The sequence below is a fragment of the Cucumis sativus genome, chromosome 2 (genome assembly GCF_000004075.3).
Source record: "Cucumis sativus cultivar 9930 chromosome 2, Cucumber_9930_V3, whole genome shotgun sequence".
In the NCBI taxonomy this organism is placed as follows: Eukaryota; Viridiplantae; Streptophyta; class Magnoliopsida; order Cucurbitales; family Cucurbitaceae; genus Cucumis; species Cucumis sativus.
The window spans coordinates 21230277-21256698 of NC_026656.2; the positions used below are offsets into that span (position 1 = coordinate 21230277).

The 26422-nt window shown below is 31.2% G+C and overlaps 4 protein-coding genes across 5 annotated transcripts; 1 reads left to right on the forward strand and 3 right to left on the reverse strand.

Annotated features, from left to right (window-relative positions):
• Window positions 1-3130: 3130 nt before the first annotated feature.
• Window positions 3131-6333, reverse strand: LOC101206439 (probable glycosyltransferase At5g25310). Its single transcript, XM_004138802.3, has 4 exons — window positions 5990-6333; window positions 5731-5897; window positions 4566-4917; window positions 3131-3888 (listed from the first exon to the last, which is right to left on the reverse strand). Exons 1-4 carry the CDS (start codon window positions 6197-6199, stop codon window positions 3220-3222), a joined length of 1398 nt encoding a protein of 465 aa, XP_004138850.1. The 5' UTR covers window positions 6200-6333; the 3' UTR covers window positions 3131-3219.
• Window positions 6334-9739: 3406 nt separating this feature from the next.
• Window positions 9740-14767, forward strand: LOC101215191 (hydroxyproline O-galactosyltransferase HPGT3). 2 transcript variants are annotated; one of them, XM_004138671.3, is made up of 12 exons: window positions 9745-10084; window positions 10394-10457; window positions 10720-10769; window positions 10986-11182; window positions 12043-12103; window positions 12234-12306; window positions 12595-12718; window positions 12807-12894; window positions 13133-13183; window positions 13304-13375; window positions 13750-13862; window positions 14339-14767. In XM_004138671.3, exons 1-12 carry the CDS (start codon window positions 9960-9962, stop codon window positions 14359-14361), a joined length of 1041 nt encoding a protein of 346 aa, XP_004138719.1. In that variant the 5' UTR covers window positions 9745-9959; the 3' UTR covers window positions 14362-14767. The 2 variants fall into 2 exon arrangements, with proteins under 2 accessions (XP_031736920.1, XP_004138719.1); XM_031881060.1 differs by lacking the exons at window positions 13750-13862; window positions 14339-14767 and having other exon boundaries at window positions 9740-10084; window positions 13133-13224; window positions 13304-13373.
• Window positions 14768-15383: 616 nt separating this feature from the next.
• On the reverse strand, window positions 15384-19450 carry LOC101214951 (protein MEMO1). Its single transcript, XM_011651532.2, has 9 exons — window positions 19300-19450; window positions 19142-19201; window positions 18112-18196; window positions 17962-18030; window positions 17489-17601; window positions 17228-17339; window positions 16997-17140; window positions 16296-16470; window positions 15384-15783 (listed from the first exon to the last, which is right to left on the reverse strand). Exons 2-9 carry the CDS (start codon window positions 19191-19193, stop codon window positions 15658-15660), a joined length of 876 nt encoding a protein of 291 aa, XP_011649834.1. The 5' UTR covers window positions 19194-19201; window positions 19300-19450; the 3' UTR covers window positions 15384-15657.
• A 2114-nt stretch (window positions 19451-21564) lies between these two features.
• LOC101214709 lies at window positions 21565-22515 on the reverse strand. The gene has a single exon (XM_004138669.3). It carries the CDS (start codon window positions 22425-22427, stop codon window positions 21822-21824), a length of 606 nt encoding a protein of 201 aa, XP_004138717.1. The 5' UTR covers window positions 22428-22515; the 3' UTR covers window positions 21565-21821.
• Window positions 22516-26422: the final 3907 nt, after the last annotated feature.

Consider the following 26422-nt stretch of genomic DNA (forward strand, 5'->3'; position numbering starts at 1 on the left):
TGGAAACTTCAAATTGACATAAAATCAAAGGCAGCCAGTTAGTAGACCATTGCCGCGTACCCTACATCATCAGTGTGGGTCAATTTATGAAGTTTCATGTCTCGGTAGGGCTCCATCGTATTCCCCTTCACGTGAACAACTTACTATTTAAATATAAAATATATGCCTACATAGTCCTCTAAATTTATGAAGTTTCATGTCTACTTTTCATTAATTTTGTTCCTATATACGTTTTAGATGGTTATACTTTTAAGATAAGAATTCCAGATAAATTTATCTTTCACCACTTTTATCTAAGTTTCAATAATTTAAAGCTTTCTCTAGAACTTCCTTTGAATTGCTAGATATTATGGATCTCTTTTTTTAAAAAAATAATTAATTTGCAAACTAGTTTGTCTTTTACATGATTAAATTAAGTCGTGTATTGAGTATACGACTTGAAATAAAAATCATATACCTACTTGCAACTGGCTTGCTAATGTGGCAGTTCTATACCACTGTCATGTTGTCATCATGCATGTTCAACATAGTTGATTCCTAGTTTACCATTTCTAAATATATATAATTACCATCTTTACTTTTTTATTATCTTAAATAATTTACCATGTATAAATTATATTTTTCCATAAATAATAACTTTCCATTTTTTACTTTTTCATCACCTAAAATAATTTATCATATATAAATTATATTTTTTTCATAAATAATAGTGTAAAAAGTGGGTTTTTCCTAACTTAGACATAACAAATTATTTCTTGGAACCTTTTCTTTTGTCAAACTAATTAACTTTTGGGTACTAAATTAATATATATTTTTAAATATACAATTAATTTAAATTTGATTTGCATCAAATCTTGAATATCATTAAAAATAAAATTAGAGTTTCTATTTAATTGGTGCATTTTGAATTATTCATAAAAGTTCAGGTTTAAATTTGTAACGTTTGAAATAAATTATACATTTAAAAAAATAAATAATAAAGTTAAATGTCTATTATAACTAAAGCTCAAGTATTAGCTTACTAATTATATATATATATCCAATATTAAATAACCAGAGAAGTGCAAGTAATTGTCATCAATAAATTAAACTTAAACAATTTAACATATTTTAATATTAAGAAATTATTTAATCACTTAAAATATAAATAAAATAATATTTTTATATTAAATATTAATTTAATTACTAAAGTAGATAAAAAATAATAAATTTAGTTATAATATTAATAACTAATAGTATTTTAATTAACTGTTAAGATAACATAAAACATTAGTGGTAGTGAGAAAACGGATCTAACTCAACATAATTAATATAAATAAAACTAGCTGTAGACCAAAATGAAAACTTTTAGGAGCCTATATTTAACTAGTCCATTGCAAACTTTACGTTGGATCAATTAATTTTTACCCTAAAAGTTAAAACATCTAATTCATAAAGTTGGACTCTTAATTTAGTTTAATGTTAAAATATAAAGCTTAACACAAATTTAAATTTGATTAGTTCATGAATTAACTTACGTTAAGAATTAATTACTCGTCCATTTTTTAACTAAAAATTAACTATAATGTTTTTATTGTTAATTTTTTAAAAAATCTTATTAAATTTGTACCATAAATTTATTTTATAATTTATTGTAAAGCACGTTTTTTTGTTTAATGTTATTGTCATTCCTTTCATATTTGTAAAGGTAAACATTTGTACAACTTGAAAAGTATGATTTTTTTGTTTGTCACAAAACAATGAAAAGACTAAAAGAATCATTCTTGGTTAAGGCGTGTGCCCTACTTCTACTTCTACTCCAACTCTTCCACAACATTCCTTCTTCTACAAGTTTTCCTTCCAATGAATATCTCTTCTATTCTTTTATGACCCACTTGTTTCATTTCTTAATTAATATAATAATTTAAATGTGTGTTTGTCACAAGAATCAGTCACCTATTGAGAGATTTTATATAGGAGAGACACCCGACATTATAATAAACACATTAAAAATAATTAAAAACATATCTCGACGTTCCACTGATACTCTAATAACATGTGTAGCAATAAAGAAAGATCGATAATTTTTAATGTAAATATGTAAATTTAAATTTTGCATTAAAAAAAAAGAATTAATACATTTTTCATGGAATATTGTTGAGAGATGAAAGTTTAGATTACCGACTTTGTGGTATTTAAAAAAAAGATTGATAGATAGCAATCAGAACTAGAAAATAAGTTAAGGTTTTATCTTAGATAGTTTTTTAATATATATATATATATTCCTTTTAAGAAATCATCGAAAATTTAGGAAGAAATTTGATATTTGAGGAAACAAAAATATTGATGTTTTGAATAAAATCTATTGGAATAAGAACTAAGAGTAATAAAAACAAAGATTTGAATTCACAACCAGTTAGTTGGATAACAATTAGAACTAGGAAATAAGTTAGGCTTTATCGATAGTTTATATATATATATATATATATATATATTCCTTTTAAGAAATAAATTTAGAAAGAAATTTGATATTTGAATAAAGAAAATTATTGATGTTTTGAATAAAATATATTGGAATAAAAACCAAGATTTGAACTCACAACCAGTGAGTTGTGGAAGAAGGATCGTGCACACTACAGCAAAAGCAGAATTTATGCAAAATGAAACTAAATTTAACATATATTGTAATCTAACACTTTAAAATAACATTAAAATATAAAAACCGATCAGGTGAGGAGGGCATTATTTCCTGAGTCCCTTCATAAATTAGTCCTTGGCAAGAATAACGATAAAAAATGAAAGGTGAAACCTTATACTTCTATAATGAAATATTATATAATAATTATCATCAAGCTTATTTTAATTAATTTAACACATTTGATTGTCGTCAAACTAATATACAATAATATAGGTTTGTATGTCGTTCAAATCCTCCAGAAGAAAATATTGGTGAAAGTGTAAGAATTGAAAACCCTCTCCCTTATAATATATTCACCAACATATTTTTTCTATTTCCGTACTAATAAATACCCTAAAATTAAACTAAAATATATTAACTAACTTCATGCATGCATGAATTGTCACGTATCCAAAATGAATTATCAGCGTCAATTAAATTTATGGGGAAATGTCAATTCATCCGGAAGTAGGGTTGTGTAATGTGTGTTTGTATCAAATCTAAAGAGCGAAAAGAAATTAAAGTGTAATATTTAGAAAGTTCTGTACAAAGTAGAAATTTGGTTAGGCAAGTTTTACATTTAATCTCCGAAGCCAAACAGAGTGCAAAATCATATGAAAAGCATCAAACCTCTTAGCCGGACGGTTCAGCACAAAGTGCTTCCTCACAGTCCTCAAACCTTGTATAAGTTTCTCATACCTTTCTTCCGATACACCCATCAAAATCTCCTCCAACCTCGGAATTTCTGACACACTAACCTCAATCGAAAACCCTTCCCATCTCAACACATCGCTGAATGGCAAAACATAACGCTCCGAAATAATCACGGGGACGCATTCGGCATAAATGGCCTCCACGATTCTGGGACTGGCCACCTCGTAGCCGCTGGGGCAGAGGCAGAATCTGGATTGAAGCATTTCGTCGTAGTAGTCGAGCTGTTTTGGGAGGTACTCGTAGACGTGGATGTTTGTGTGGGTTCGGTTTTTCCAGTGGTTTAGGAGTATGGGTCTGATTGGACCGTGGAGACCTCCGGCAAAGAATGCGAGGTGTGGACGGTGGTGGTGGGAGTTTGAAGCTGAGAGGAGTTTGGGGGAAATTTCGCCATCGTAGAGGTGGATCTCTGGGAGGCTGACGTCTTTTTGTGGGTTGAAGCCTTCGGAGGAATTTGCGTTACATAGGACACGGATAGATGTGTTGTATAGGAATCGGTTTCCTTCTGTTGCTATTGGACCCTATGAAATTCACGCCAAACACAAACTTAGGTTCAAAATTCTCAATATTTTTTCTCATCCAATATTATTAAAAGTAATATTAATAATTTAAATTTTATTTTTTTCTATAATTAGTCAACCAAACCCTTTAATTAATTGATTTTTATTGTAAAATTCGGTTGATTAAATTTTAAATTTAGCTCCTATAATTTTAACATAAGTATCAAATTCTAATTTATAATTTAATCCAACGTTTTTAATGCTAATGCATTATCTACCTCAAATGCCTATACTTTAGTTAATATTGTAAATCTACTGCATTTTCTCATTAAAAAGAAAATTATTAGAGTTACTAAATTTTCAAATTTCTTTAAAAAAAGTTTAGGAACCACAAATACATCTACAACTGTCAAAGTTTTCACAAGTTAAATTTGTAATTTAACCAAAACTAAATTTTAAAATAATTACAACTATATATTACTAAATAGTTTGAAAAAGTTGAAATAAAATTTGAGTATAAACAAATAGATGAAATTATTAGGAGAAAGTGAGAACTGAAAAAATAATGAAAAAAAAAAAAAAAAAAAAAGCAAACTGGACCAACTAACACACATGATTGAGAAGAACATAAAAAGCAAGGTAACTTTGTATAGAAGAAAAGAAGAAGAGAAAAAAGAAAAAAAGAGAGAGAGACAAACCCAATCATGGCATGCAAGGATGAAATGGTCAGCCCCATTAGTTTTATTCCAAAACGGGTATTTCTTAGACACCACCTCCACATAATCACTCACAAACATCCGTAATGGCGTTTGATCATAACTTCCATCTTTATATAAGTACTTCACCATCCAAGCCACACTAAACGGCATAAACAAAACATGTGCCCGACTCGGATCCACCGTCCTGAACCCGTTTCCACCATCCTCCATCTCATGTATGAACCTCCCTTCAATTGTGTATATGTTTTTACACGGCCCGGCATGTGTTATTGGCAATTCCCCTTCTGGGTACACGTACACTTTAAATCTTTTCTCCATTTCCACGTAGCTCCTGTTTAATTATTGGATGATTATTGGTTATAAGTCGCCAGTGGGGGTAACTATAGTCATAATACATGGTTTATTAGATAATTAGTGAATGGATTATTAGTGAAGAAAATAGTAATGATAGTAGAAAGTGTGTGTGGTGTACGTGGCTTTCACTGTCGCAATTGAGTAATGTGCAATTCTATTCCACAAAAAAGAAAATTGGAAATGAGTGTGCGCACTTAACACGCCTACAGTCAGTCATCCTCGGGTCACAGCTAAAGTAAATAATAAATACCAAAAAAATCAAATTTATCTTAATACTTTATCTGTGTCAGAGTGATCAAAATAGGATGCAACCGTTTATTTTTCTCCAAAGAATGTCACAAGTAATATTACAATTTTTCTATGAGTGCATCTTAATAACGAACACATTAAGTAAATTTGAGGTATTTTTATATTTAAGAGACAAAAAAAATTGTGAGGAAATAAAGATATATTATGACGTAATATAATATTAAAAGAAAGGTTTAATCAAACTAGAAAACATATTCCGTTCTTGACGGTGTGTTTACTACGTTATTCTCTTTATCTACTTTTTTATTATTACTATCATCATATTTATAAAAAGAAAATAGTTTTAATTTGCTTCCCTTGCATGATAAGTATAAGTATAGAAAAATCGAAATTACTCTAATTTATGAGGAAGTTGCCATGATTACGAGCAGATTTATAGATTATAACGTAAAATAATTAATAATTTTTCCTTCCCTCTCCACCTTCCAAAGAAAAGAACGAATATCTGTGTAATTGGTAAGTAAGTAAGAATAATACTAACTGATAAAAAGCGCGGGGATTGTGATAAACGGAAGAAGAAGGAATGTAATCGATGGAGGAAGTCGAGAGGTTCGAGTCATTGGCTGCTTTGCGAATAGAAGCCCTAGCCTGTGCGAGCCCTAGTTCCAGCTTTTCTTCACGACTCAGCCTAGTTTTCCTCACTTTTCTCTGCGAATATAAAGGTTTAATACATCAGTAATTCCATACACACACACATATTAATCATATATATTCGTTTTTTTTATATATATATTTCTTACCAGTTTAACACGAGAAGGGGCTGTTTGTGGGAAGTGAAGGGCTCGGAATTGATCGGAAATAGGAGGAAACTCGCGGTGCAAGTGCGTGGAATTGAGTGGAGTGTGAAATTTGAAGTTGTAATTTTGTGAGAGAAGAAGAAAGATCAGGAGTAGGAGAATAGAAATTGATGAGAATATTGTGATGGGTTTGGGTGGGTGAAAAAACTCCATTTGAATTATACTAATTTGGAAAAAATTTGGATTGTCGAGTGAAGGCGATGATATGTATATATGTGTGTGTATGTGTGTATTAAAGCCTTTTAGAGCTTTCCATAAACGAAAATTTGAGATTTAAGGAAATTTTATGAAAGGCATACAGTGGAATGACTTGTAATTGACTTCACTCACTTCACGTTACAAACCACACTCGAATATATGTCAAATCCCCGAAATGCCCTCCTCTTGTTTATTCAATTATGGTAACTTTAATTATATATAAGGTTATAATCCAACCCATCATCAACAAAGATACCGTCTTAAACCATCAATCAAACCAAAAAATTTAATTGATTAATGAAAGTAAATTAAATTATATATATCACAACATTTCTTTTACTTTTGAAAGTATGTTAATTTATTTTAAATATTATTTTCTATTTTTAAAGAATAGTATGGTAAAATTTATCGTTTTAGTATCAATTATTAGCTTTTTAAATTTCAACTTTTATAATCAATTTAATTAAATATCACATCTAAAATCAAAGATAAAAGATCCTAACAAGACCACAAACGTGTGAATTTTGAATGAATAGACATGTTAAATCTCTCTAGCAACTTTAAATATTTTGATAAATTAATTTTAAAAAGTGTGCTGTTAATCTCCTTACTTCAATTTTGATTGCTAACCATAACCATAGTGCTTTGACAGATTAGACGAGGGTGAACAAAATTAAGCAGAACTTTTGAATATTTTTGCAAGTTTACTCTTACTCTACCCATAATTAATGCTTTTCTGCCACTAATTGATATGGTTATGATTTTTAGTAGAAACAATGAAAGAGATAGAAGCAAACAAAACCACTTGTTAGCTAGAAGACTGTTTCAGTTATTGTTAAATTAAATTTACTTTAATAACACAAGTCTATGGTTTGACTGGTAAACCATCTTTTAAACAATTTAGAAATAATGATACGTTACAATTGAAAACTTGTTGTTCAAATTATTACTTCTACCTCTTATTTAAAAAACATTAAGTTGAACTCTATTTTTCAGTACAATAATAGTTACAACAAAGAGTGTTATTGAACTTTTCAGTCTTATAAGAGGATGGTGATCGAACTAAGTAAGATAACAATTAAAATAGATCAAGAATAACAATAAATAAAAAGAAAATCGTGATAAAAACTACCAAACAATCATAGAAGTATTATACTAAATAAAATAAGAGTAATTTCTTATAGAAAAAGAGCATAGTCTCTCATCTCTCATTTAAAGTAAAATAATAATAACAACTCAATTATATCAACTATCCATTTGATATTAATTAGAGATAGTAAAAAAAGTTTGAAACTATTTATAAAATATAGATAAAAAAATTAATAGAGAATCTCATAAATTTTACACAATTTATATATACATATTTTAAAATGCGTCTTAAAAATACATAATAAATTAATAATAAAAGTGAAAGTTATTACCGTGGACTAAAATCTTTTGAATTTATTTATTGTGATCATAAATGGACATGACGAAAATTAAGAGCCTTTCTTAATGGAAATTTCTAGTCTTTCACAACCATTATTCTTTTATTTTTATTGTGGAGTAATCATTGGGTTAAGATTAATCAGTTGAGACGACTAAAACTCAATTGGATTGTTAAGTTATGAATTTGTAACGTAAAACTAATTCTATCAATAACTAATAATCATTCAAATCCCATTCACTTATTCAACTCATGTGTTTAGATTAGTTTTAACTGGATTCTAAAACTCTATTCCATTAAAGTTTTTAAAACACATTTCACCTTAAATTACAAAAAAAAAAAAAAAAAGTCAAATTATATATATATATATATATTTTTTTTGATTGGGTTGTGAGACCATCTATATTTTTAGGTTGGTTGGATTGACAACTTAAATAATCTGAATTAATTTTCCAACTCAATATATAAAATATGGATTGAGTTAGGTTGCTTTTCTTTTTTCTTTAATTCATGATGATTATAAAATTTAAATTTATTGTAACTATTCAACGGTCAACATTCATGAAAATGTTTAGTTGGACTGAAAAGGTTCAAGTTTTTATGATTAGAAGATAAAAGATAAATTTGTCTTTACAAAAACTAAAACAAATATTTTGCCATTCCATAAAATTCATTATACTTAAATTTTCATGTTAATATTACGTGAAAATATTTTATTTTTAATCATTTTTTATTCAAATGAACCTATAAATTTTAAAAAAATGCTCCCTAAGTGAATATTTAAAAATCTATTTGTTTTTTACATTATTCCATTTTTTTTTATCTAAATGGGAATATATCAAAATTTATTGATCTTTTAAAAAAAGTATTTTATTTTATCAAAATTGATCGTATTTCTTAATTTAAACATGAATGTATCAAATTTATTGTTTTTTTAAAATGGTTCCTGCGTGTGTATACTTTTTAATGTGACATTACATAGAACACTATAACCAATCATTAAAACTTAAAACGAAAAAGGAAAAAATAAACAAACTATTGTTATATAAAAACATCTTGTTACTCATTATCAAATTCAAAATATTGCAATTAATTTGGCACCTTAATTTTAATATTTATCATATTCGTAAAACTGTAGAAAATTTGAAAACATGTCAATTTATACTTTTGATATTAATTAAAAAAAATTACCTAATAATTGAATCAATTTAAATGTCTGAATTTCATCCGTTAACATCCTCGTCCGAAATTCATTTTAAAAAATTAGTAAGAAGCCAATGATTTGTATGTGCTAAAGCTCTACTCTTTACGCCATCTAATTTCTCACCCTCGTGTAAGTTATCTCATATTCAATCTTATAAAATTGATGAATAGATGAATTGATGCGTTCATAAGTTTTAAAGAAAATAGTAATGGAGAGTCTAAATTTATTTATTTATTCAAATTTAAAAGTCTATTATATATCATTATAAGTTTTACGCAATGTTTATCAAAACCGAATAAAATAAAGTGTATGAATTGATACAGTTTCAAAATTTGAAGATTTAAACGAATACATTATCAATCATTCTTTTTATGCACTTCCAAAGTTTCAAATTTATCGTGGAATTGATACACTTTTAAAGTTCAATCCCTCCTTTTTACCTTAACGTTTAATCTCTTGATTTTCTTATTTTTATAAGTTTAAGTTTTTATGATGTGTGGGCATTAGTTTGAAGTTTGGTATTAGTAATTTGGAATGTCAATTGTAAATTCGGTGCATATATATGAAAATATAAATCATAGGTACATTTTTTAATTGAATTTACTAATTTAGATAAATGTTTGAAATTGGACTTAAAAATTGTTGCAACTTTTTCCTTTGCTAAATTTGGTGAGATTGTTTGAGTTAAAGCTTGAAGAATGGATTAAAATATTTGTTAGAAACAAAATAAAGAATTGTGTTTAATAAATAAAACCAAACATTTTAAAATTTAAAAGAAGTAAATTGGGAGGAAACTAAAGAATGGCGCGAGGAAGAGATGGGCCAAGCCCATTTGTGTGTGGACCTTTGAAACCGAGTGCAATGGCAGGCGAGATCTCAACGACTCTGTCTTCTTCTTCCTTTTGGCACTGAGTTTCCATTACTGTATTCTTTCCTTCCTCCTTTCCTTCCTTGTTTATGCCAATTTGTCTCTCTATCCATACATTGATCGATTCTTTCTCAAACACTAACAAAATTTCTGCGTTTAAACCCAATCCCATTTCTCTCTGTCTCCATCTCGGCTCTTGCTCCTCAAGGTTGACGAGATGGAGAGTTTGCCCACCACCTCCAAACCCGAAAGACGTCCTCGATCCAAGCCTATTCATGCCTCCAAACCTTCTATACTTCTCGCATTCCTCTCATGTCTTGCTTGGCTTTATGTTGCTGGCAGGTATCTTCTTCTTCTACGTAGCCATGTTGATTGAAACCGCAGAATCTGAATCTCGGAAATTAAACCATACTTATAGTGCACTTTTATTCTTGGTGTTTTTTAGGCTCAATTGGATCTTATTATTTCATCCGATTCTTTTTTTCTATTCCAATTTTTAAATGATCTTAAGATCATCAAGAAATGCATTCGCGGGGGAGGTAGAGAGAGAGAGAGGAAATTGATTGTTCTATTGCGATAATCTATTGCATTTCACTTTAATCTTCCTTATCAATTCGTATATTCTGATTATTGTTGGTTTGGTTTCTTCAGGCTATGGCAGGATGCAGAAAATAGGAAATTACTGACTACTCTTTTACAGAAGAACGCATCCCAGGTATATGGATTATTAGTACTTTTTTTATTCTAGGAGAAATATGTTGGAATTGCTGCCAAATTTTACATTTCCTTTACTTGAATTGAAAGTTTGTATGAATACTGCACGCGTATTTGCTAATAGCTTGTATCCGATAATTCTAGTTCTACATTTAATCGTTTTTCTCCGCGTCCAGCCATTAATTCGCCATATCTGCAGAAATGATTTGTTCATTTTTTAGCATTGTGCCCTCGATTCATTAAAATTCTGTCACTGTTTGCAGAGACCCGTGATTTTAAGCGTTGAAGATAAGCTGCAAGTCCTGGGTTGCAAGTATGAAGCTAATGTTCCTTTCTTGATTCTCGTATAAAACCCTAGATCTTTGTTTTGTAATTTTTTGTCTTCTTTTAAATGATCTCGTGCGTCTTTCTTGCAAGAGTTGGACGTTTTGTTTCCTTTCATTCTTTGTAAAATTGTTTCTATTTACGTAGTTATTAATAAATTCTAATCTTGATATTTCGCATTTATTGAACTAAAACTTTTATTAAGAGATTTGGAGAGAAGGATTGTGGAAGTTGAGATGGATTTAACATTAGCGAAGAGTCAAGGATACCTGAAGAATCAACTGCGACAAAGTGGATCTTCTTCTGACCCTGGCCGTAAGCTCCTTGCTGTTATCGGTGTTTATACAGGATTTGGAAGTCGACTGAGGCGCAATGTATTCAGAGGATCCTGGATGCCAAAAGGTTAGTCAAAGTTTAGATACTGTTTGATTGGGGGTGATAGAGCTTCATTTAAAGCAAAAATTTATTGTCTTGTTCTAATAGTCTGTAGGAGTGATTGGTATATTATACTTAAATCTAGGAAATCTAGCATGCCCATGGTATCAATGATTGGTAACTGGTTTTGGTGGTATTGTCATTTTTCCTTGGAAATGAAAGACTTCCTCCTATTGTCGGGCCCTGTAATAGGTACGCAGAAAGAACGATAGTTCCTTGCAATTCAACATGGTTTATTATTAAACAGGATTAGGGGAGAAAAAAAGAGGGGAAGAGCCATGCTTCACATAAAATAATGATAGACTCCCTATCTACCAGTACAGCAGGAGAGAGAGAAAGAAGTAACATGTGCATATGAATGACACGTGGGAATTGGCAAAGGGAAGGGTTAGTAGTTAGTATAAATAAAAGCAGTATGAGGGCGGGAAAGTTAGTTATGTTTTTGAGTTTGGAGAGATCTTTCTGTTCTTCCTTGAAAGGGAGGATAGCAGGAGAGAATTATTCGATATTGTAACAAGGAATTCATTCCTATAGTATCATCAATAATAATAGGAATTACAACTACATTCGACTTCCATCAAATAGATCTTGAAAGTGATGTTTGCATTAGACTGAAACTGATGCTTGGATATATTCTTGCGATGGAGAAATGTATTATTTTAAGAAATTATAGGGGAATGAATTCTCTGCTAGAATATTTGAATCTTATAGAATTACTTGTAAATGTTTCAATATTTGAAGAAACATTGACCGGTTTAATTTCATGGTGGGATGTGTGTGAACATGTATTTGATGATATATGATAATAGTTCTTTTGGGATTTATAGGTGATGCATTGAAAAAGCTGGAGGAAAGAGGGGTGATTATACGCTTTGTTATTGGTCGGAGGTTTTCCTTTCCACTTTCAACTCTATTTCACATCAGTGTTCTACACTTACATTTCTTTCATTTGATGACATTATGTTTTTCAATCTCTTTGTTGTTACATGTCATAACTTTACTGATTTGGTATTGGCAGTGCAAACCGAGGTGATAGCTTAGACCGCAATATTGACAAGGAAAACCTTTCAACTAAGGACTTCTTGATACTTGTATGTTATAAAAGTTTAAGCCTTGCATATATACACCTGTTCCTATCACTTAGAATTAGCAAAGACTTTCCAACTCAACTTTTTGGTTCATGGTTCCCGTGGTAGTAATAACTGTGCTTGCATGTTATCTTGTTTCCACTGGACTCTATCTAGACAATATCATCCGTAGATGGTTTGTTAAGGAGTATCTCTTTATGTATTGATATTGTACAGTTTATAGACTTTGTTAATTTATTCACGCCACCAATTGCTTTGAAATTCTCAACACTTGTTCCTTATATTTTGTAGGAAGGTCATGAAGAAGCTGATGAAGAGTTACCAAAGAAGGCCAAGTTCTTCTTCAGTACAGCAGTTCAAAATTGGGATGCACAATTTTACGTGAAAGTCGATGACAACATCGACCTTGATCTTGGTTGATCATCTAATCAACAACCTCTATTTCCAAGAAATTTATTTATCATGGCTTGCTGATTAATTGAAACTTTCTTTTGGCCAAGTAGAGGGTTTAATTGGGCTTCTTGAACATCGTCGTGGTCAAGATAGTACTTATGTTGGATGCATGAAATCTGGAGATGTGATTGCTGACGAGTATGCGCTCTACCATTCCATTTTTTATTATTAAATATACGTGGGTGTATGAATTATATGCTCCAACTTCTACTTTTTAAATTGATTTTGGAAATTGTTTTCACCTCCTTAAGCTTCCGTTTTTTATGATAAAGACTCTTCATTCTTTGTTTTTGTAAGGTCAAGATTTTATGGTACTCACTCATGTAATTATCCAGTGCTCTAATCTGTTGAAATGCTATGTATTTTTTTTTTTCAGAGGAAAGCAGTGGTATGAACCTGAATGGTGGAAGTTTGGAGATGAGAAATCGTATGTTATCTAGCTTCAGGATGGAGCCATGAAGGAATTTTGTAATTATGTTCTTCAAATATATTGAATACTGCCTCGACTGCAGGTGTAAAACGTGATCAATTTTTGCATATCCTTTAGGTACTTCCGGCATGCGTCTGGTGCCCTTATTATCCTCTCCAAGAATCTGGCTCAGTATATTAATATTAACAGGTAATTTCAACAACTCAAGTACCAGAAGATGATTTACTTTATCAAAGCTGTATTCCATGTTCAGAAGTCTAGGATTCCATTCTCAGTTACTTCTAGTCTATGGGAAGAGAATATTTTTATAACTCAGATTATCTTTTTCCATTAGAATTATAATCAACAAGAGTCGGTATCTGCCAAATTGTACTCCTTTAAGACAAGTTAACTCCATCAATTTGAATGTGGTATTCTGCTCTATAAATATAAAAGAATCTTATTACTGAAATTGCTCAAGTCCTTTATTCAACTTTTAATTTCTAGAATATATTTCTTGGTTATGTCATGTATCATAATTGTCCTGCCTCTGAGGCCTTATTAAATGTTGATTTTATTTGCAGTGCATCGTTGAAAACTTATGCACATGACGATATATCAGTGGGATCATGGATGATTGGTCTCCAGGCTACTCATATAGATGATAATCGACTGTGCTGCAGTAGTATTAGACAAGGTGAATGTGCCTCCATTCTATTATTGTGGTACTTGGTTTTTTCTCATATTTCTACCACTGTTTTAAAGTACTACTTGATTTGGAAAATTGATGGGAGCAGCTCAAAGGTGCTTTGGTGCATACTTTTTCCTGCTCATCATTTACCCCCAAATCTTAACTTTCTATAAAGAAAAGGTTTGTGGGTTGTCAAATGAGTTGGATGAAATGCGAGACACCAATACGGCCTTTAGTTTGCATTTGTATTATTCTTCTTTAATGGAAGAGTTAAAATGAAACAAACTGATACATTAATAGGAAACTCTATAAGAACAGAAACAAAACCATAAAACGTTATAGGCCTTAGGCACTAGTCGTTTAAGAAGTTTACTTCACCAGGTGGAATTACTAACTGTTCAAATCACTGCAAAGAGGTACTTTGGTTTTTGGTTTATGGATATGTACTTATGCCAATGATGGATATCCCTTTTTTTTTTCAGACAAGGTGTGCTCCGTGGTTTAATAAACCCACAATAACTGAGGGCGGTAGATTATCTGGACATGCAGCAAATTTTTCGGAGCTTACACAATTCTTTTACTACAGTTTAATGTGCCTGAGTTCACCTTCCATCTGAGCTGACACCGGAGAATCTCGACATGTTCACTAGATTTCTCTTTTCGGATGCTGAGGTACACAGCAAATTTTTTTTCTCGGGATAATAGTGACAGGTCGATCGAACTGAATGCCCTCTTGTTAATATTAGAAAGTAGAAAATTAGTTTGATACATATGATGGATAATATTGAAATATCACAGTTCTTTTTTCCCTTCTCCTTTCTCTTCCTCGTTAATATTTCTTTCTTCTTTCTGAAGAGAAATTGCTGTCTTCAAATAAAATGTTAAATTCAGCAAAGCGGTATTTACATTTACAATCTGTGCCACATTACTCTAATTCATAGGGCTGGGTTTGCCATGTGAGTCCAAGAGATCATTTTTTTTTCTGTTTCAAGTATGGAACTTTTAAGAATGTTATCACTTTATGGGAAACATAAGCGGTTCTTTAGAAAGTTTTGAAATTAATTTTCTTGTTCGAGTCCAAGAGATCATTGTTTCTTGTTATTTCTTCTCCTGCTAAAAAAAATGTTCCGGAATCATTTTTGGTTTCTTGTGCTTTAAAATTTTAAATTGAAGTTGTAGATGAAAAAAAAATGATTTCAATTGTGATATGGAAAGAGTGGGAAACAACAACCGAAGTTCATATTAAGGAAACTTGATCTTGTTTTTTACCCCCGAAATATAAGTTTAATCTTAGGAATGTTTCTTAAGAACAAAAAACAAGCAAATATCTCATAAATTGAAAACAAAAAAAAAATCTAAAATGTTACCAAACGACTTAATAAGTTCACTTTACCCTACTGGTCACATTAAGTTTCAAAATGTGTATTGATTAAGAATTGTACGGAACTTGGAACGGTAAATTTCACCCAAACCGCTGGCAGACCTTTCGTGTCAAATCTTAACAAGCGATTTGCAGTGATTCTTAAATACTTGAAAAGAAATTATTAGAAAAGAAACGAAATCATTTGACACGAAGAAACAAGAAATTTCATCAGAAGCCCTTGGAGAATCGTCATTCCGACCAAGAATAAATATATGAAACGAAAATTAAATAACACACTAACAATGAAAGTTGCTGAATGACTGATATGTAACACGATGGACAAGACTTTCTAAATAATTTAAGAACAAAGTAAAATGCATGATATCAGAAGTTAAGGCGAATGCAATGGTGAAGCTCGTTGCCATAATTCACACAGCTTCAAGCATCCACCTTGGCTGCAGCTGATGCGTAGCTCACACTGCTGTCTCTAGTTGTTTTGCATTGACTCGATTGCTCATATCGAAGGAATTTTATTTTTATTTTTGTCGAGCTGTGCTTCAACATCTGGTGAAACAAAACCAACAAATTCATAATCAGATTCAGAGGATGCAGCAGAGTGAAAATTATAAACCCTAATGAGACCAGAAGAAATCAGAATATGCACAACTTCAAGATACGTTATGTGTAGAAACAAAATACCTCAGATCAATAAACCCTAAAATCTAAATCTTCATTCAAATAACTTCAAAAGCCAATTTTTTTTCTATATTTTAAAGTTGATTAAACGTGCATAAATCAAACAAATCTCCATATCATCTGTCCAACATTCCTCAGAAGAGAGTGTTCAAGATTCTAACTAGAATGCATGGATGATAATTTTATACATGTATTCAATATATGTAGAAGCCCAAGAGAACTTCAGCACATGCTTTTTACTCATGAGGAAGGGACCCTTTCGAGGAACCAACCTCGAACGTAATTTCTTTATTCAAGGACTATCCTCTTTTATTTTTCTTTTACTTTTTCAGCTCTTCCCTTTCTTTATCATTAGTTTTAGAGTGTTTTCTGGCACTTACATGAAGAAATACACTAATAGGGTGGCGACCACAAATGGTGTTGTCATATTCCTGCAGGTACTTTTTGAATGCTTCAGCATCACCTGTTTCTATTATATCCATACCCATACGGTCCAAAGCTTCAATAGATTTGTATATTGGTCCATGTTTCTTGTCGTAGTGCATGTAGCTGAACCTAAAGTACACATCAGACGAAATTCAGAACAATAATGACAGTAACTTTGAAAGCCATTTATTGTGAGATTCATGAATTAAATACTTCATATACATCCAACAGGCATCAACACATAAGGGCAATGAGTGCAGTGATGAAATGAAAAAGAATCACTTTTTCCCAATATGTGGAAAACTAGAGAGCTGACTCTAATCAGTAATTACTAATATACTGTCAACTTAATTTTACTTAAATTCGAGGCCCAGTCAAACCTAGCCATTTAAGAGACTTCCAATGAACAACCACGACAGTTGATATAGCTAGTCTGTACAGTCAGAACTAAGAGCAGAAAAATGACCCCACATTCAAGCAAAACTAATTTGCACCTTAGGCCTTTTTATAATAACTAAGATTGTTAGAAAGCACTAATAACAAAATAGAGCCCAAAGAGTAATAAACCTCGCTAAATCTATGGCTACATTATAGGACGTGCCATATAGATCTCAAAATGAACCATGCCATTATATAAGATAGTGATAGAACATACCGAGACCCCCAATGACAAAAATCTGAGGATATAGAAAAGAAATTTTTTGGATCATCCACATATTTGGCAAGCAGGCGTCCATATGTGGCTTCACTTTCTGCAGAAACAGCACCAACTAAAATGGGTACAACTTTCACTGGATGCCTGCATGAGTGCCTCGTTATCAGTATGAGTAGGTTTCTAGAATGCTATATAATCCCTCGTTCAATAAAAAAATATACACATATATACCCCTCAAATACTTTGGCAAGATATGGCAAATGCATTTCCATGCTATGTTCAGCTTCATCAACATGCATGTCCATCAATTCAAATTTTCCGGTAGCTTTTAGCTCCTCAATGACTGTCAAAGTGAATAAAACAAAGAAATTTAGGGATTAAAGGAAGACCCAGTTTTTCATGGATGCAAGCACAAGAAAACCTATATGAGAAACCAAGTCCAGTTGAGAAAAAAATGAAAATTCTCAAAGAAAAAAATTGAAATCAGAATACCTTCCAAATCAATAGGAAGGTCCCCCACAGGGGTCTGGTAAATAGTGGCAGTTGAAAGAGCACATTTTGGTGTGTAATAGTGGTGAGATGGGCCAAGAAGAAAGATCCTAGAACTGCAAGCATCAGCATCTAGTATATTAGCAACAAGCTGGAAGCCGCTTCGAAACGAACCAACAATTATTTTGGAGATGATATGAGAATATGGTATTTGAAATAATTAAGATTTGTTAAACGAACTATTTTCTTAAAACAGCTTTTCATTTTTGCTTTAAAAAATGTTCTTAGAGTGTTGTGATAAGTGACAAGTCACTTTTAGAAAGAGTTTTCTAGACATGTTCACGTATTTCACTGAATTCTATTAGAACATAAACACATAATAATAATGAGTTTTGGAATGAGCTAAACTTAAACACCAAGTAGCATACAGAATTTGTTGGGATAGAGTAGTAGTGATGAAAGGGAGATAAACTCACATGTTTGTTGGATCAATGTTACCAAACGCATATGCAGCAGCACGTCCTGAGTATGAATAACCAGCATGCCTGTGTTTCCACACCAAACCAAATGCATCAAAATTGATACATTTTAATTTTTTTCAGAAAACTTTTCTTACAGAAACTTACGGAGCAATTACACCACGTACATCCGGGGATTTAGACAGGCCTGATGCGCTCAGCCACCCATCAAGCTCCTCTGCGAGTTTCTTAGCTAGAAAGAGAGAAAAAAAAATAAAGAGGGAGAGAGAATTTAACATACGATATCTCACTATCCATTTGCGTTTGCCTTCCACAAACTATAAAAACTACAATATGAAGATAAAAGAAAACCCAAACACCAACCTCCTCACTATGTCATGGAAGCTCACACACACAAGCAATGTTAAATTCTTCCAATTTTTTATTGTTGTATACTTAAGATGGCATACAGCTAAGTTCGTCCATAAATCATAATCTCATGCATCTGAGTGTATTTTGGATCGAACTTGGGAGAACGCTTTATCTCCTCATCAGTAGAATAAAAGTTTAAGCTTACCCCCAAGTATATCCCAACACAAAAGAGGTATTATTAAAAATATTACTCGATCACATTCATATTTAAACCAAAAGCAGAATATTTAAAGAATTGCTAGATAATAAACTTTAATTAAAAAAGGATAGAACGAACGCCCTAAACTCATGAACCTTCGGATGATGAAATTCAGCCAATATCAATGGTCCAACAAAGCATCTCACTCTCAACCGGGTCTAAATTTGAAGTTATAATTTCATTCCCTCTTCGTGAAATTAGCAGCACAACAGTAAGATCAAGACTTCACAACTGAAATTGAAGTACCCCCACAATATACAACCAATAAAACCCGATATCCTAAACGTACCATAATCACTGTGTCATGTAAGTTTAATCAATGGACTTCTACAAACTTCATTGCGCAGCTGAGGAAGCCACAAAAATCTAGCTTGAGCTCGAATTGAATAAAAAAAAAAATTAAAACTTCCAGGATTGTAATTTTAAAAATCACAGTGCCTTCCAGAAGTTGGGCTGAGTATCGTAAATCAATGAAAATAAATAATAATCAGAACATAAAGCAAAGTGAAGAATTGAAAAGCAATCAAGCCAAAAGGTTCATGCAAAGAGTAAGAGAAGGCGACTTACAATTGTCGGTGTACCAAGAACCGGCATGAGAGGCTCTTCTAATTTTGTCCATAACAGGAACTAAGATCAGATTGAAACAAAAGGAGCAAAAGGGTGAGAGAATGAAACAGAAACACGGTAGTGAGTGAAAGAAGATAGAAAAATGAGAAGGAACTGACTTGTGTGTTGTTCTTTGTTCTACTTCTAATCGAAAATACTAAAAGAACTTGAGAATCGCTTTTAAAAACTATTCTGATCTCTGAGTTCTCACGCAACTTCCCCGGTTTTCAATTTTCAATTTTCAATTTCCCCGATTCCGCCGCTCCCATATTTATCTCAATCTCTTTGGGCCTAACTCAAGAAGGCCCATTTCATTTTCTAACTGTTCTATCTTTACTTTTATGTTTTGATTTAATAATTCTTTTAGATTTCGATTTCATATTTGCCTTTAAATCATTTTTAACCAACTGCTGTTAAATTTTTTTAATTCCTTCTTATTTTATATTCAACCTACATAATGGCCCTATCTTTTTTTTTATATATATTATTGTTATGGAAGATAATGGTTGAGATTGTTCAATTATTTATGTAGATTGATCAATTATTTTATTAGTGGTAGGATATGCTTCAATAATTAAGTTATGTTCTTTAAAATAAACAATTAAGTAATATATACTTGACTAATAAGTTAAATATCCAAGTCTCCCCACTCTCATATATGCATGCCTTTAGTAATTAAAAAATAAAATTGTAAAATTAGAGAACTAACCCACAATCTACCTAAGTAATTTTACTTGGGTGCTTTTCAATCTTATTTTGTTTGTGTTTATATAATTTTATCTGTATTTTATTTCTATTTTGAAATTTAGGATAGTGAATTAGGGTAGATTTTGGCATTTGATTATGTATATGTCTCTTCTTCTTCCTTCCTCATTTGTGTGGAGGAGGCTCGTAGATTTGTATTTTGGCCTTTGGCTTAATGTTTTCCTTTCTTTGTAAATAAAAACAATATATATCACTCTCAACAGTAGAAAGAACCAATCTGATAACAATTTATAGAATTGGTATTGCATGTTACTTTCAAAATTATGATTCAACTTATACATGTCTTTGTTCTGTACAAAATTATTGTACATAAATTTATATTTAGCTACTTGGTGATTCCATTTTTCTCTTTTTTATTTTTTTCATTAGCATAGTCAATGTGAGTTGATTGAATAGGTAGTTATGGAGTTTAAAGTGAATAATAATGAGAGTCTATCTATATGTATAAATAAATACTAGACATTATTAAAGAATGGGGAAATACCATATTAATAAATTCTTATTAAAAAATATATACTTAATGTAAAACATTAATTATTTACTTCAAAAACATCATTATTTTCAAAAGTTTCAAAATACTCTTAAATTATTGCAACATACTTTTAGAAATAGTAAAACAAATTTTGATTGACTTTCTAAATATTTATAAGTGTAAAAAGATGTAAATGTCAATCGATGGCAAAAGGGAGACATAGCTTTAATAACTAACTAATAACTCATAGTCTACTTATACTAAATACTTATAAAGTTAATCTAAACGAATCATATCATTCAAGATTTTTTAAAAACATTTAAGGACATTTTTTTAACAATTAAGATTTTTTTTAACAAAGTGATTTACATCCAAATCATAGCAACGTTATTGTTGAACTTAGTAAAGAAATAAATCAAATATATTTTGTAGTTCTTTTAAAAGTAAGTGATATTTTTTAATCGAAGTTTTTTTTTTGTTTACAATTTAGCCTACATTTTTATTTTCTAGTTTCTAAATTTTATAATTTAAGTTTTAATAATATAACTTCTCACCCAAGTTTTCCATCCCATTGCCTTTGTCACTCAATTTTAGTTAAATCATTTAAAATAACTATGAAGTTGATTTTCAAAATTAATTTTGATAGTATGAAATTCTGCCCCCCAAAAAAACAATTATTCATTATAACTATTTAGTTAGCAAACATATATTTTTTTGCAGGGAATTAACAAATAAATATTGAAAATAAATATTCAAGAATTCAAAAGTAATATTTAAAATCCCAACAAAAAAAGGCAAAAAAATGTTAAAGTTCAAGATTACAGAAAATAAATATAATAATGATCTAATATTTTAAAATAAAAAATAAAACTCAAAACTTTAATAATAAAAATGTTAGCACTTGAAACTTATTGAGAAAAACAAATTCCTTAATTGAATTTGTTGGTTTTTTTTAATTATAAAAAAACTATAATTCCTCTTCTCTCCATGTTCTTTACAACAGAAACCTGTCTCCTCCATTTTAATGGATTCTCACCTCCATCAACAGTCAATCCCAAGCATATTATCATCACCTATAAAACCACACTGAAATTAATAAAATACAAAAACTAGAAACATTAAAAATAGTTATTTGAAAAAAATGGCATGAAGAAATCAATTAGTTTACTATATAACCTGACATAGAAGCAAACTCAGTCGCCACGGTAAAATAACGGCTACCGAATATCAGACCCAAACAAATTACAACGGCAACCGGTTTCAATCGATGGAAGAACAGTTCGGTTTTAAAATGTGTATTCACAATTGCATTTCTTATATCTAATTTTGTACAATCTAATTCACAAATTTACTTTAACAGATGATTTGACTTCACTTAAATCTGCCAAAAATCAATCAAACTAATCAATCGGCCTTCGACATGACCGAAAGCCGGCTGGGCTGCGGCCGGAAATTGGCTCGTCTTCTCAACTGGTGTGAAGAGGGTCGAATCAAAGCAGTCAACGCTCGCTTGACCCACTCTCCTTCAACCCCACCGATTCTCACCAGCGAGTTCGTCATCGCAGACCTCCGCATGTTCAAACCGCTCGATGAATACGCCGACGACGACGCCTGATGTTGGTGAATGCCACTTCCCGACTTTTTATGTAGACTGCACCGGAAGGAACCGGGGTGAGTCGTCGGCGAACACGTGCACGGCTTTTTCGGTAGAGAAACCGGCGAGTTCCGGTTGGAAAGTGTCGGCGAACCGGTTCGGTGACCAATGGAAAATCGAACAGAGTGAGACAGGGGAGTGGAAGAAATGTTGACACGAGTAGGAGAAACGGATCGATGGTGGTTATGATGATGATCGTCGTGATCGTGGTTTTGGAGAAAGATTGAGGATCCGGAAGAGAAGCCGAAGTTTGTTGAAGCAGCGAACGAAGAAATCCCAGGAGAAGAGAATTGAGATTGAAATCGAGCGCCGGCGGGAAATGGGCGGAGAACTGGGCCGCTTGTTTCCTTCTTCATGGAGAAGAGTATTATTTAGGTTTTTTGTTTCGGTTCACTCTCAGATTGGGGATTTGGGATTACGTTTTGGTAAACCAAGTTTGTATCGGTGGTGTGGAATTTATAGGTGGGATGGGAGTGGGGGTGGTTGGATTGGAATTTGCTTGTAAACTGAAGGGTATTTTTCGAAAATAAGGTGGGGCATAGGAATGCAATTTCTCATCTAAGGGCTAAGACGAGACGACGTAGACAGCGTGATTGCACCGAAGTGCTTCGGTTGATTTCTCCAACCGCCATTACGAGCAGCTTCAAATGGTGCCACGTAGAAGATGTGGAAATGTAACGACGTGACTTCGGAAACTACAAAGGAACTGCTTTTTTCCACTTTTCATGTCGGTTAATTGCAGTGTGAAACAAAATATAATTTCATTTTCAGGTTTATTATTATTATTATTACTATTACAAATCACCCAATTAAAGTTTCATCCATGAAACTATCCTATAGTTTTATAAGACATAAAATATCATATCATGTAACATAAGATATGATTTTCTAATTACTTTAATGTCAGTTCGAGCCCTAGCAATAAGGGATGAACATGTATCCAATACGGTTTATTTATTTTTGAAAGACGGCAAATTTGGTCAACCTCGTCTACATGCATGACACCTAGGCTACTTAATATGATTTTTTTAGCTACTTAATATGGTTTTCCATGTTTTTAATATAATATTAGTTATCATCATTATTGATTTGAATCCTCTTACGCTCCATTCTCATTAATTAGTTGAGTATAGAGTAACCATTCAATAACTCCACCATAGAGACCTTGACTAGTTGTTTAAACAAAATTTAATTTGTAAATTTGTATTTTGCAATCTATATCTATCTCAAAAGGAACAGATAGATGAGCTTTATATAAATATGAAAATTGTATATTTGTGTGTGTGTATTTTTTTTACCATTCAACCATTTATAAAAATTAAGGATATACACAAGACAGGTTAACCTAAGTTTACATTTATTCATAAAATAAACAACTTTTTACAACTTAATTTAAAAAAATGTGAAGCACTGGTTCTTTATTTGTGTTCATGCTGGGAAGTTTGGGAGGGCGCCCCTCATGCTAGATTGGAATCAAAATTGATTTGTGGAAGGTATGGATGGAATGATTTGTGGGTGACAAAATTTTGAAGATATTGTTGAATGATTGTGGTCTTTATATTGGTGTTGTCGCCATTTGCTATTTGAGAGATTCATATAATATGTTTTATCCACGAGTGATCATTCAGACTTCGTTGTTAGGTGTGAGTAGAATTGTGTAAGTTTCTATACAGTTTTTTTCACAATGACATTTGATGTTCATATCTATTATGTTGTGATCCTCTAACATGCATGTGGATGTTTTTCAGCCACAAATGGGTGGAGGTTGCATGTTTTGGAGTTAGTACTTCTTCATGGATCTGCAGAGGTTCAAGTAGCTTCATATAGATGCAAGAAAAAGTCAGAGTTGTTATCGGATGTTGATTGGTATAATAAATAATCATTCGTTTAAATTTTATATAGATATTGTTTTGTTCATCGAGAACATATGTCATTTGTCTCTATTTTTTATCTTTTGTCAATTTTTAATTTTGTGCAACAACTGAATTAAAGCAGAACTACTCACAAGTGGGCTCGTAATTAAAAGATTTAGTGTTGTCTATCTCATTTTCGTATGGTGATTTACCTTTTCAATATCCATGCTTCATTAATACTTCTAGTTACAAATGTATGGTGTACAGTGTACAAAATGTTTTCCTTCCGTCAAATGTTTTTGGCAAACTTTATGCGTTTACATGATTGATTTTGCTGGAAAAAAAAGAAAGAAAAGTAAACTCATTACAAATGCTAATACAGTTGGTTTAAGATATATAGAATATTAAATACATATTAATAAGTTTAGATTCACGTCAAGGGAAACCCAAGGTTGTGAATAAGCAGTAAGAGATGGGGACGTTTTTTTAAACTACAATTAAATTCTGAAATAAGTTGATAAGAAGAAACTGAAGGCAACAAATTAGAAGAGTTAAGTTTTCATGCATATTGTATATAATAAACGAGGATGCAATCGAGTGAGTGGCGGATAAAAACGTCTTTTCAAATACAAATAAAAACAAAGACTTTGGAAAGATCAAGAAAAAGAATTATACAAAAATAATCGGAAATTAGGACTGAATGACAGCTGTCAATGAGGCAAGATTATAGTAATTTGTTAGCTTGCGCGTGCTTACATGGCGGTAGATGATTGGGAGAAGGCGTGGGGCCTTCTGCTTCCAAATCGGATCCCGTGGAGGAAGGTGCATTGAATTAATTATAAGTGGCTGTGGTTTATTGTTGAAGTTGATAATCAAACGAGCGCACATGGACTTGCTATGTACAAAATCCAAGTTAATTATTTCCACTATATTTGGATGGAAATTGGAATTTGATATTTTTTCTTTCAAATGTGATTATCTTTTAAACTAACATTTTTTTTTAAAATTGAAGTTAAATTGCTGTGCATGTTCATTATAACTGTCTTGTTGAGACTAATTGTTACAAATAATAGTGGTGAGTTGTGAAGGTGATCGTTAGAGTTGGTTGCTAATAATGATAGTAGAGGTAGGTAATCAAAGTTCATTTTAAGTGTAGCACCAAATTATTCATAAAATTGTTTTTATTTTTTTAATTTTTTGCATTACAGTGGTTTGTCCATACTTCAATTATTTTTACAAAAAACTAAATACTTGAAAGGTTAAACTAAACAGGATCCTAATTTAAATACTCAAAAGCATCTTTTTGATGTGAGACTTGTAAATTAATTCAATCCCAAGATTGTATTAATATTGCTAGTCAAGTTAAAGATGCCAAATAATTGAAAAGTAAAGAAGAACAACAAGGCATCAAATCCTACTACGGCCAACATGGTTTAACTTCAACTATTCTTTAGCATAGGTACTCTTAATACTTAAACTTCACCGAGTTGTTTCACTTTATTTTAAATTACAAACAAATAAAATACTAGTTGCGTCTAATAAATCTTACATTTCAACTCCACATCGTTGGTCATCGTTTTTTTAAAAATGAAACTTGTTTTCTTGCAACTACAAATAACATTATTAAAATTTCATGGCATGTTAGTAGAGACTGTGAAAAACATGTTATATAGATGATCAAAATGTTGTGAATATTATTATCACAATAAACAAAAACTCATACATAAATATAAAATATGAGTATAACGAATTAACGTTGTTTCCTTAAAACAAATTTACTCACCCTAGTGCTTGAGTATATAGGGTAATTGCCTCCCATGATATAACATATTACCTTTCTTATAAGTGTAGCACCCCGTGTAGAAAATCAACAAACCAAATCATGCGAATATACCGAACGTCAAGATTGTGAATATGTAGAGAAGTTTGTTTATAGAAGACAAATGATTATTGATATTAAACTTATCTCAACCAAACGAACTTATTTATAAACGTATTCATGACCATTCAAAAAGTTATGTCATTTAGTTATTAATATTATTCATGAAATGAATGCATGCGCTCATGATGCATCCATTCATGAAAAATTATAAATAATAACAATTTATTCCAACAAAACATACTTTAGAAAATAACAAATTCAACAAAAACAAAGTTGTATTTTATGTTTATAGAGATATGTTTGGTGATAGGTTCAAAAATTTTGATTACGGTTCTTAGAAAAAAGATTTTAGTGAGATTGATACTATATATTTATAAATCGCAAAATTAGTCATGTTACGTCTCCACAAATTTATTAATGAATATAGATTATGTTTAAAAGTTGGTTAAGTTGCAATTATAGTCCCTAATGTTTGAATAAAATTTTAGTTTAGCATATAGTTTGATAAAATGTCATATATAGTTCTTATGATTTGACAATCTTCATAATTAATTAACCGTTTGTACGAGTGAGACTATTTTCTATGATTTTATCAAACCAAATGAACTAGATTCTA

What these genes read in the sequence shown, in the direction of transcription:
- LOC101206439 (XM_004138802.3), bottom strand. Translation starts at nt 6,199, where the DNA reads ATGGAGTTTTTTCACCCACCCAAACCCATCACAATATTCTCATCAATT. An exon ending in AATCCCCGCGCTTTTTATCA is followed by an intron (nt 4,918 to 5,730) that starts GTTAGTATTATT and finishes ATAATTAAACAG; the next exon opens with GAGCTACGTGGAAATGGAGA. An exon ending in TCCTTGCATGCCATGATTGG is followed by an intron (nt 3,889 to 4,565) that starts GTTTGTCTCTCT and finishes TGAATTTCATAG; the next exon opens with GGTCCAATAGCAACAGAAGG.
- LOC101215191 (XM_004138671.3), top strand. Translation starts at nt 9,960, where the DNA reads ATGGAGAGTTTGCCCACCACCTCCAAACCCGAAAGACGTCCTCGATCC. An exon ending in TGGCTTTATGTTGCTGGCAG is followed by an intron (nt 10,085 to 10,393) that starts GTATCTTCTTCT and finishes TGGTTTCTTCAG; the next exon opens with GCTATGGCAGGATGCAGAAA. An exon ending in CAACATCGACCTTGATCTTG is followed by an intron (nt 12,719 to 12,806) that starts GTTGATCATCTA and finishes TTGGCCAAGTAG; the next exon opens with AGGGTTTAATTGGGCTTCTT.
- LOC101214951 (XM_011651532.2), bottom strand. Translation starts at nt 19,193, where the DNA reads ATGGACAAAATTAGAAGAGCCTCTCATGCCGGTTCTTGGTACACCGAC. An exon ending in AACATTGATCCAACAAACAT is followed by an intron (nt 17,602 to 17,961) that starts GTGAGTTTATCT and finishes TGATGCTTGCAG; the next exon opens with TTCTAGGATCTTTCTTCTTG. An exon ending in TTTTGTCATTGGGGGTCTCG is followed by an intron (nt 16,471 to 16,996) that starts GTATGTTCTATC and finishes TGTGTACTTTAG; the next exon opens with GTTCAGCTACATGCACTACG.
- LOC101214709 (XM_004138669.3), bottom strand. Translation starts at nt 22,427, where the DNA reads ATGAAGAAGGAAACAAGCGGCCCAGTTCTCCGCCCATTTCCCGCCGGC.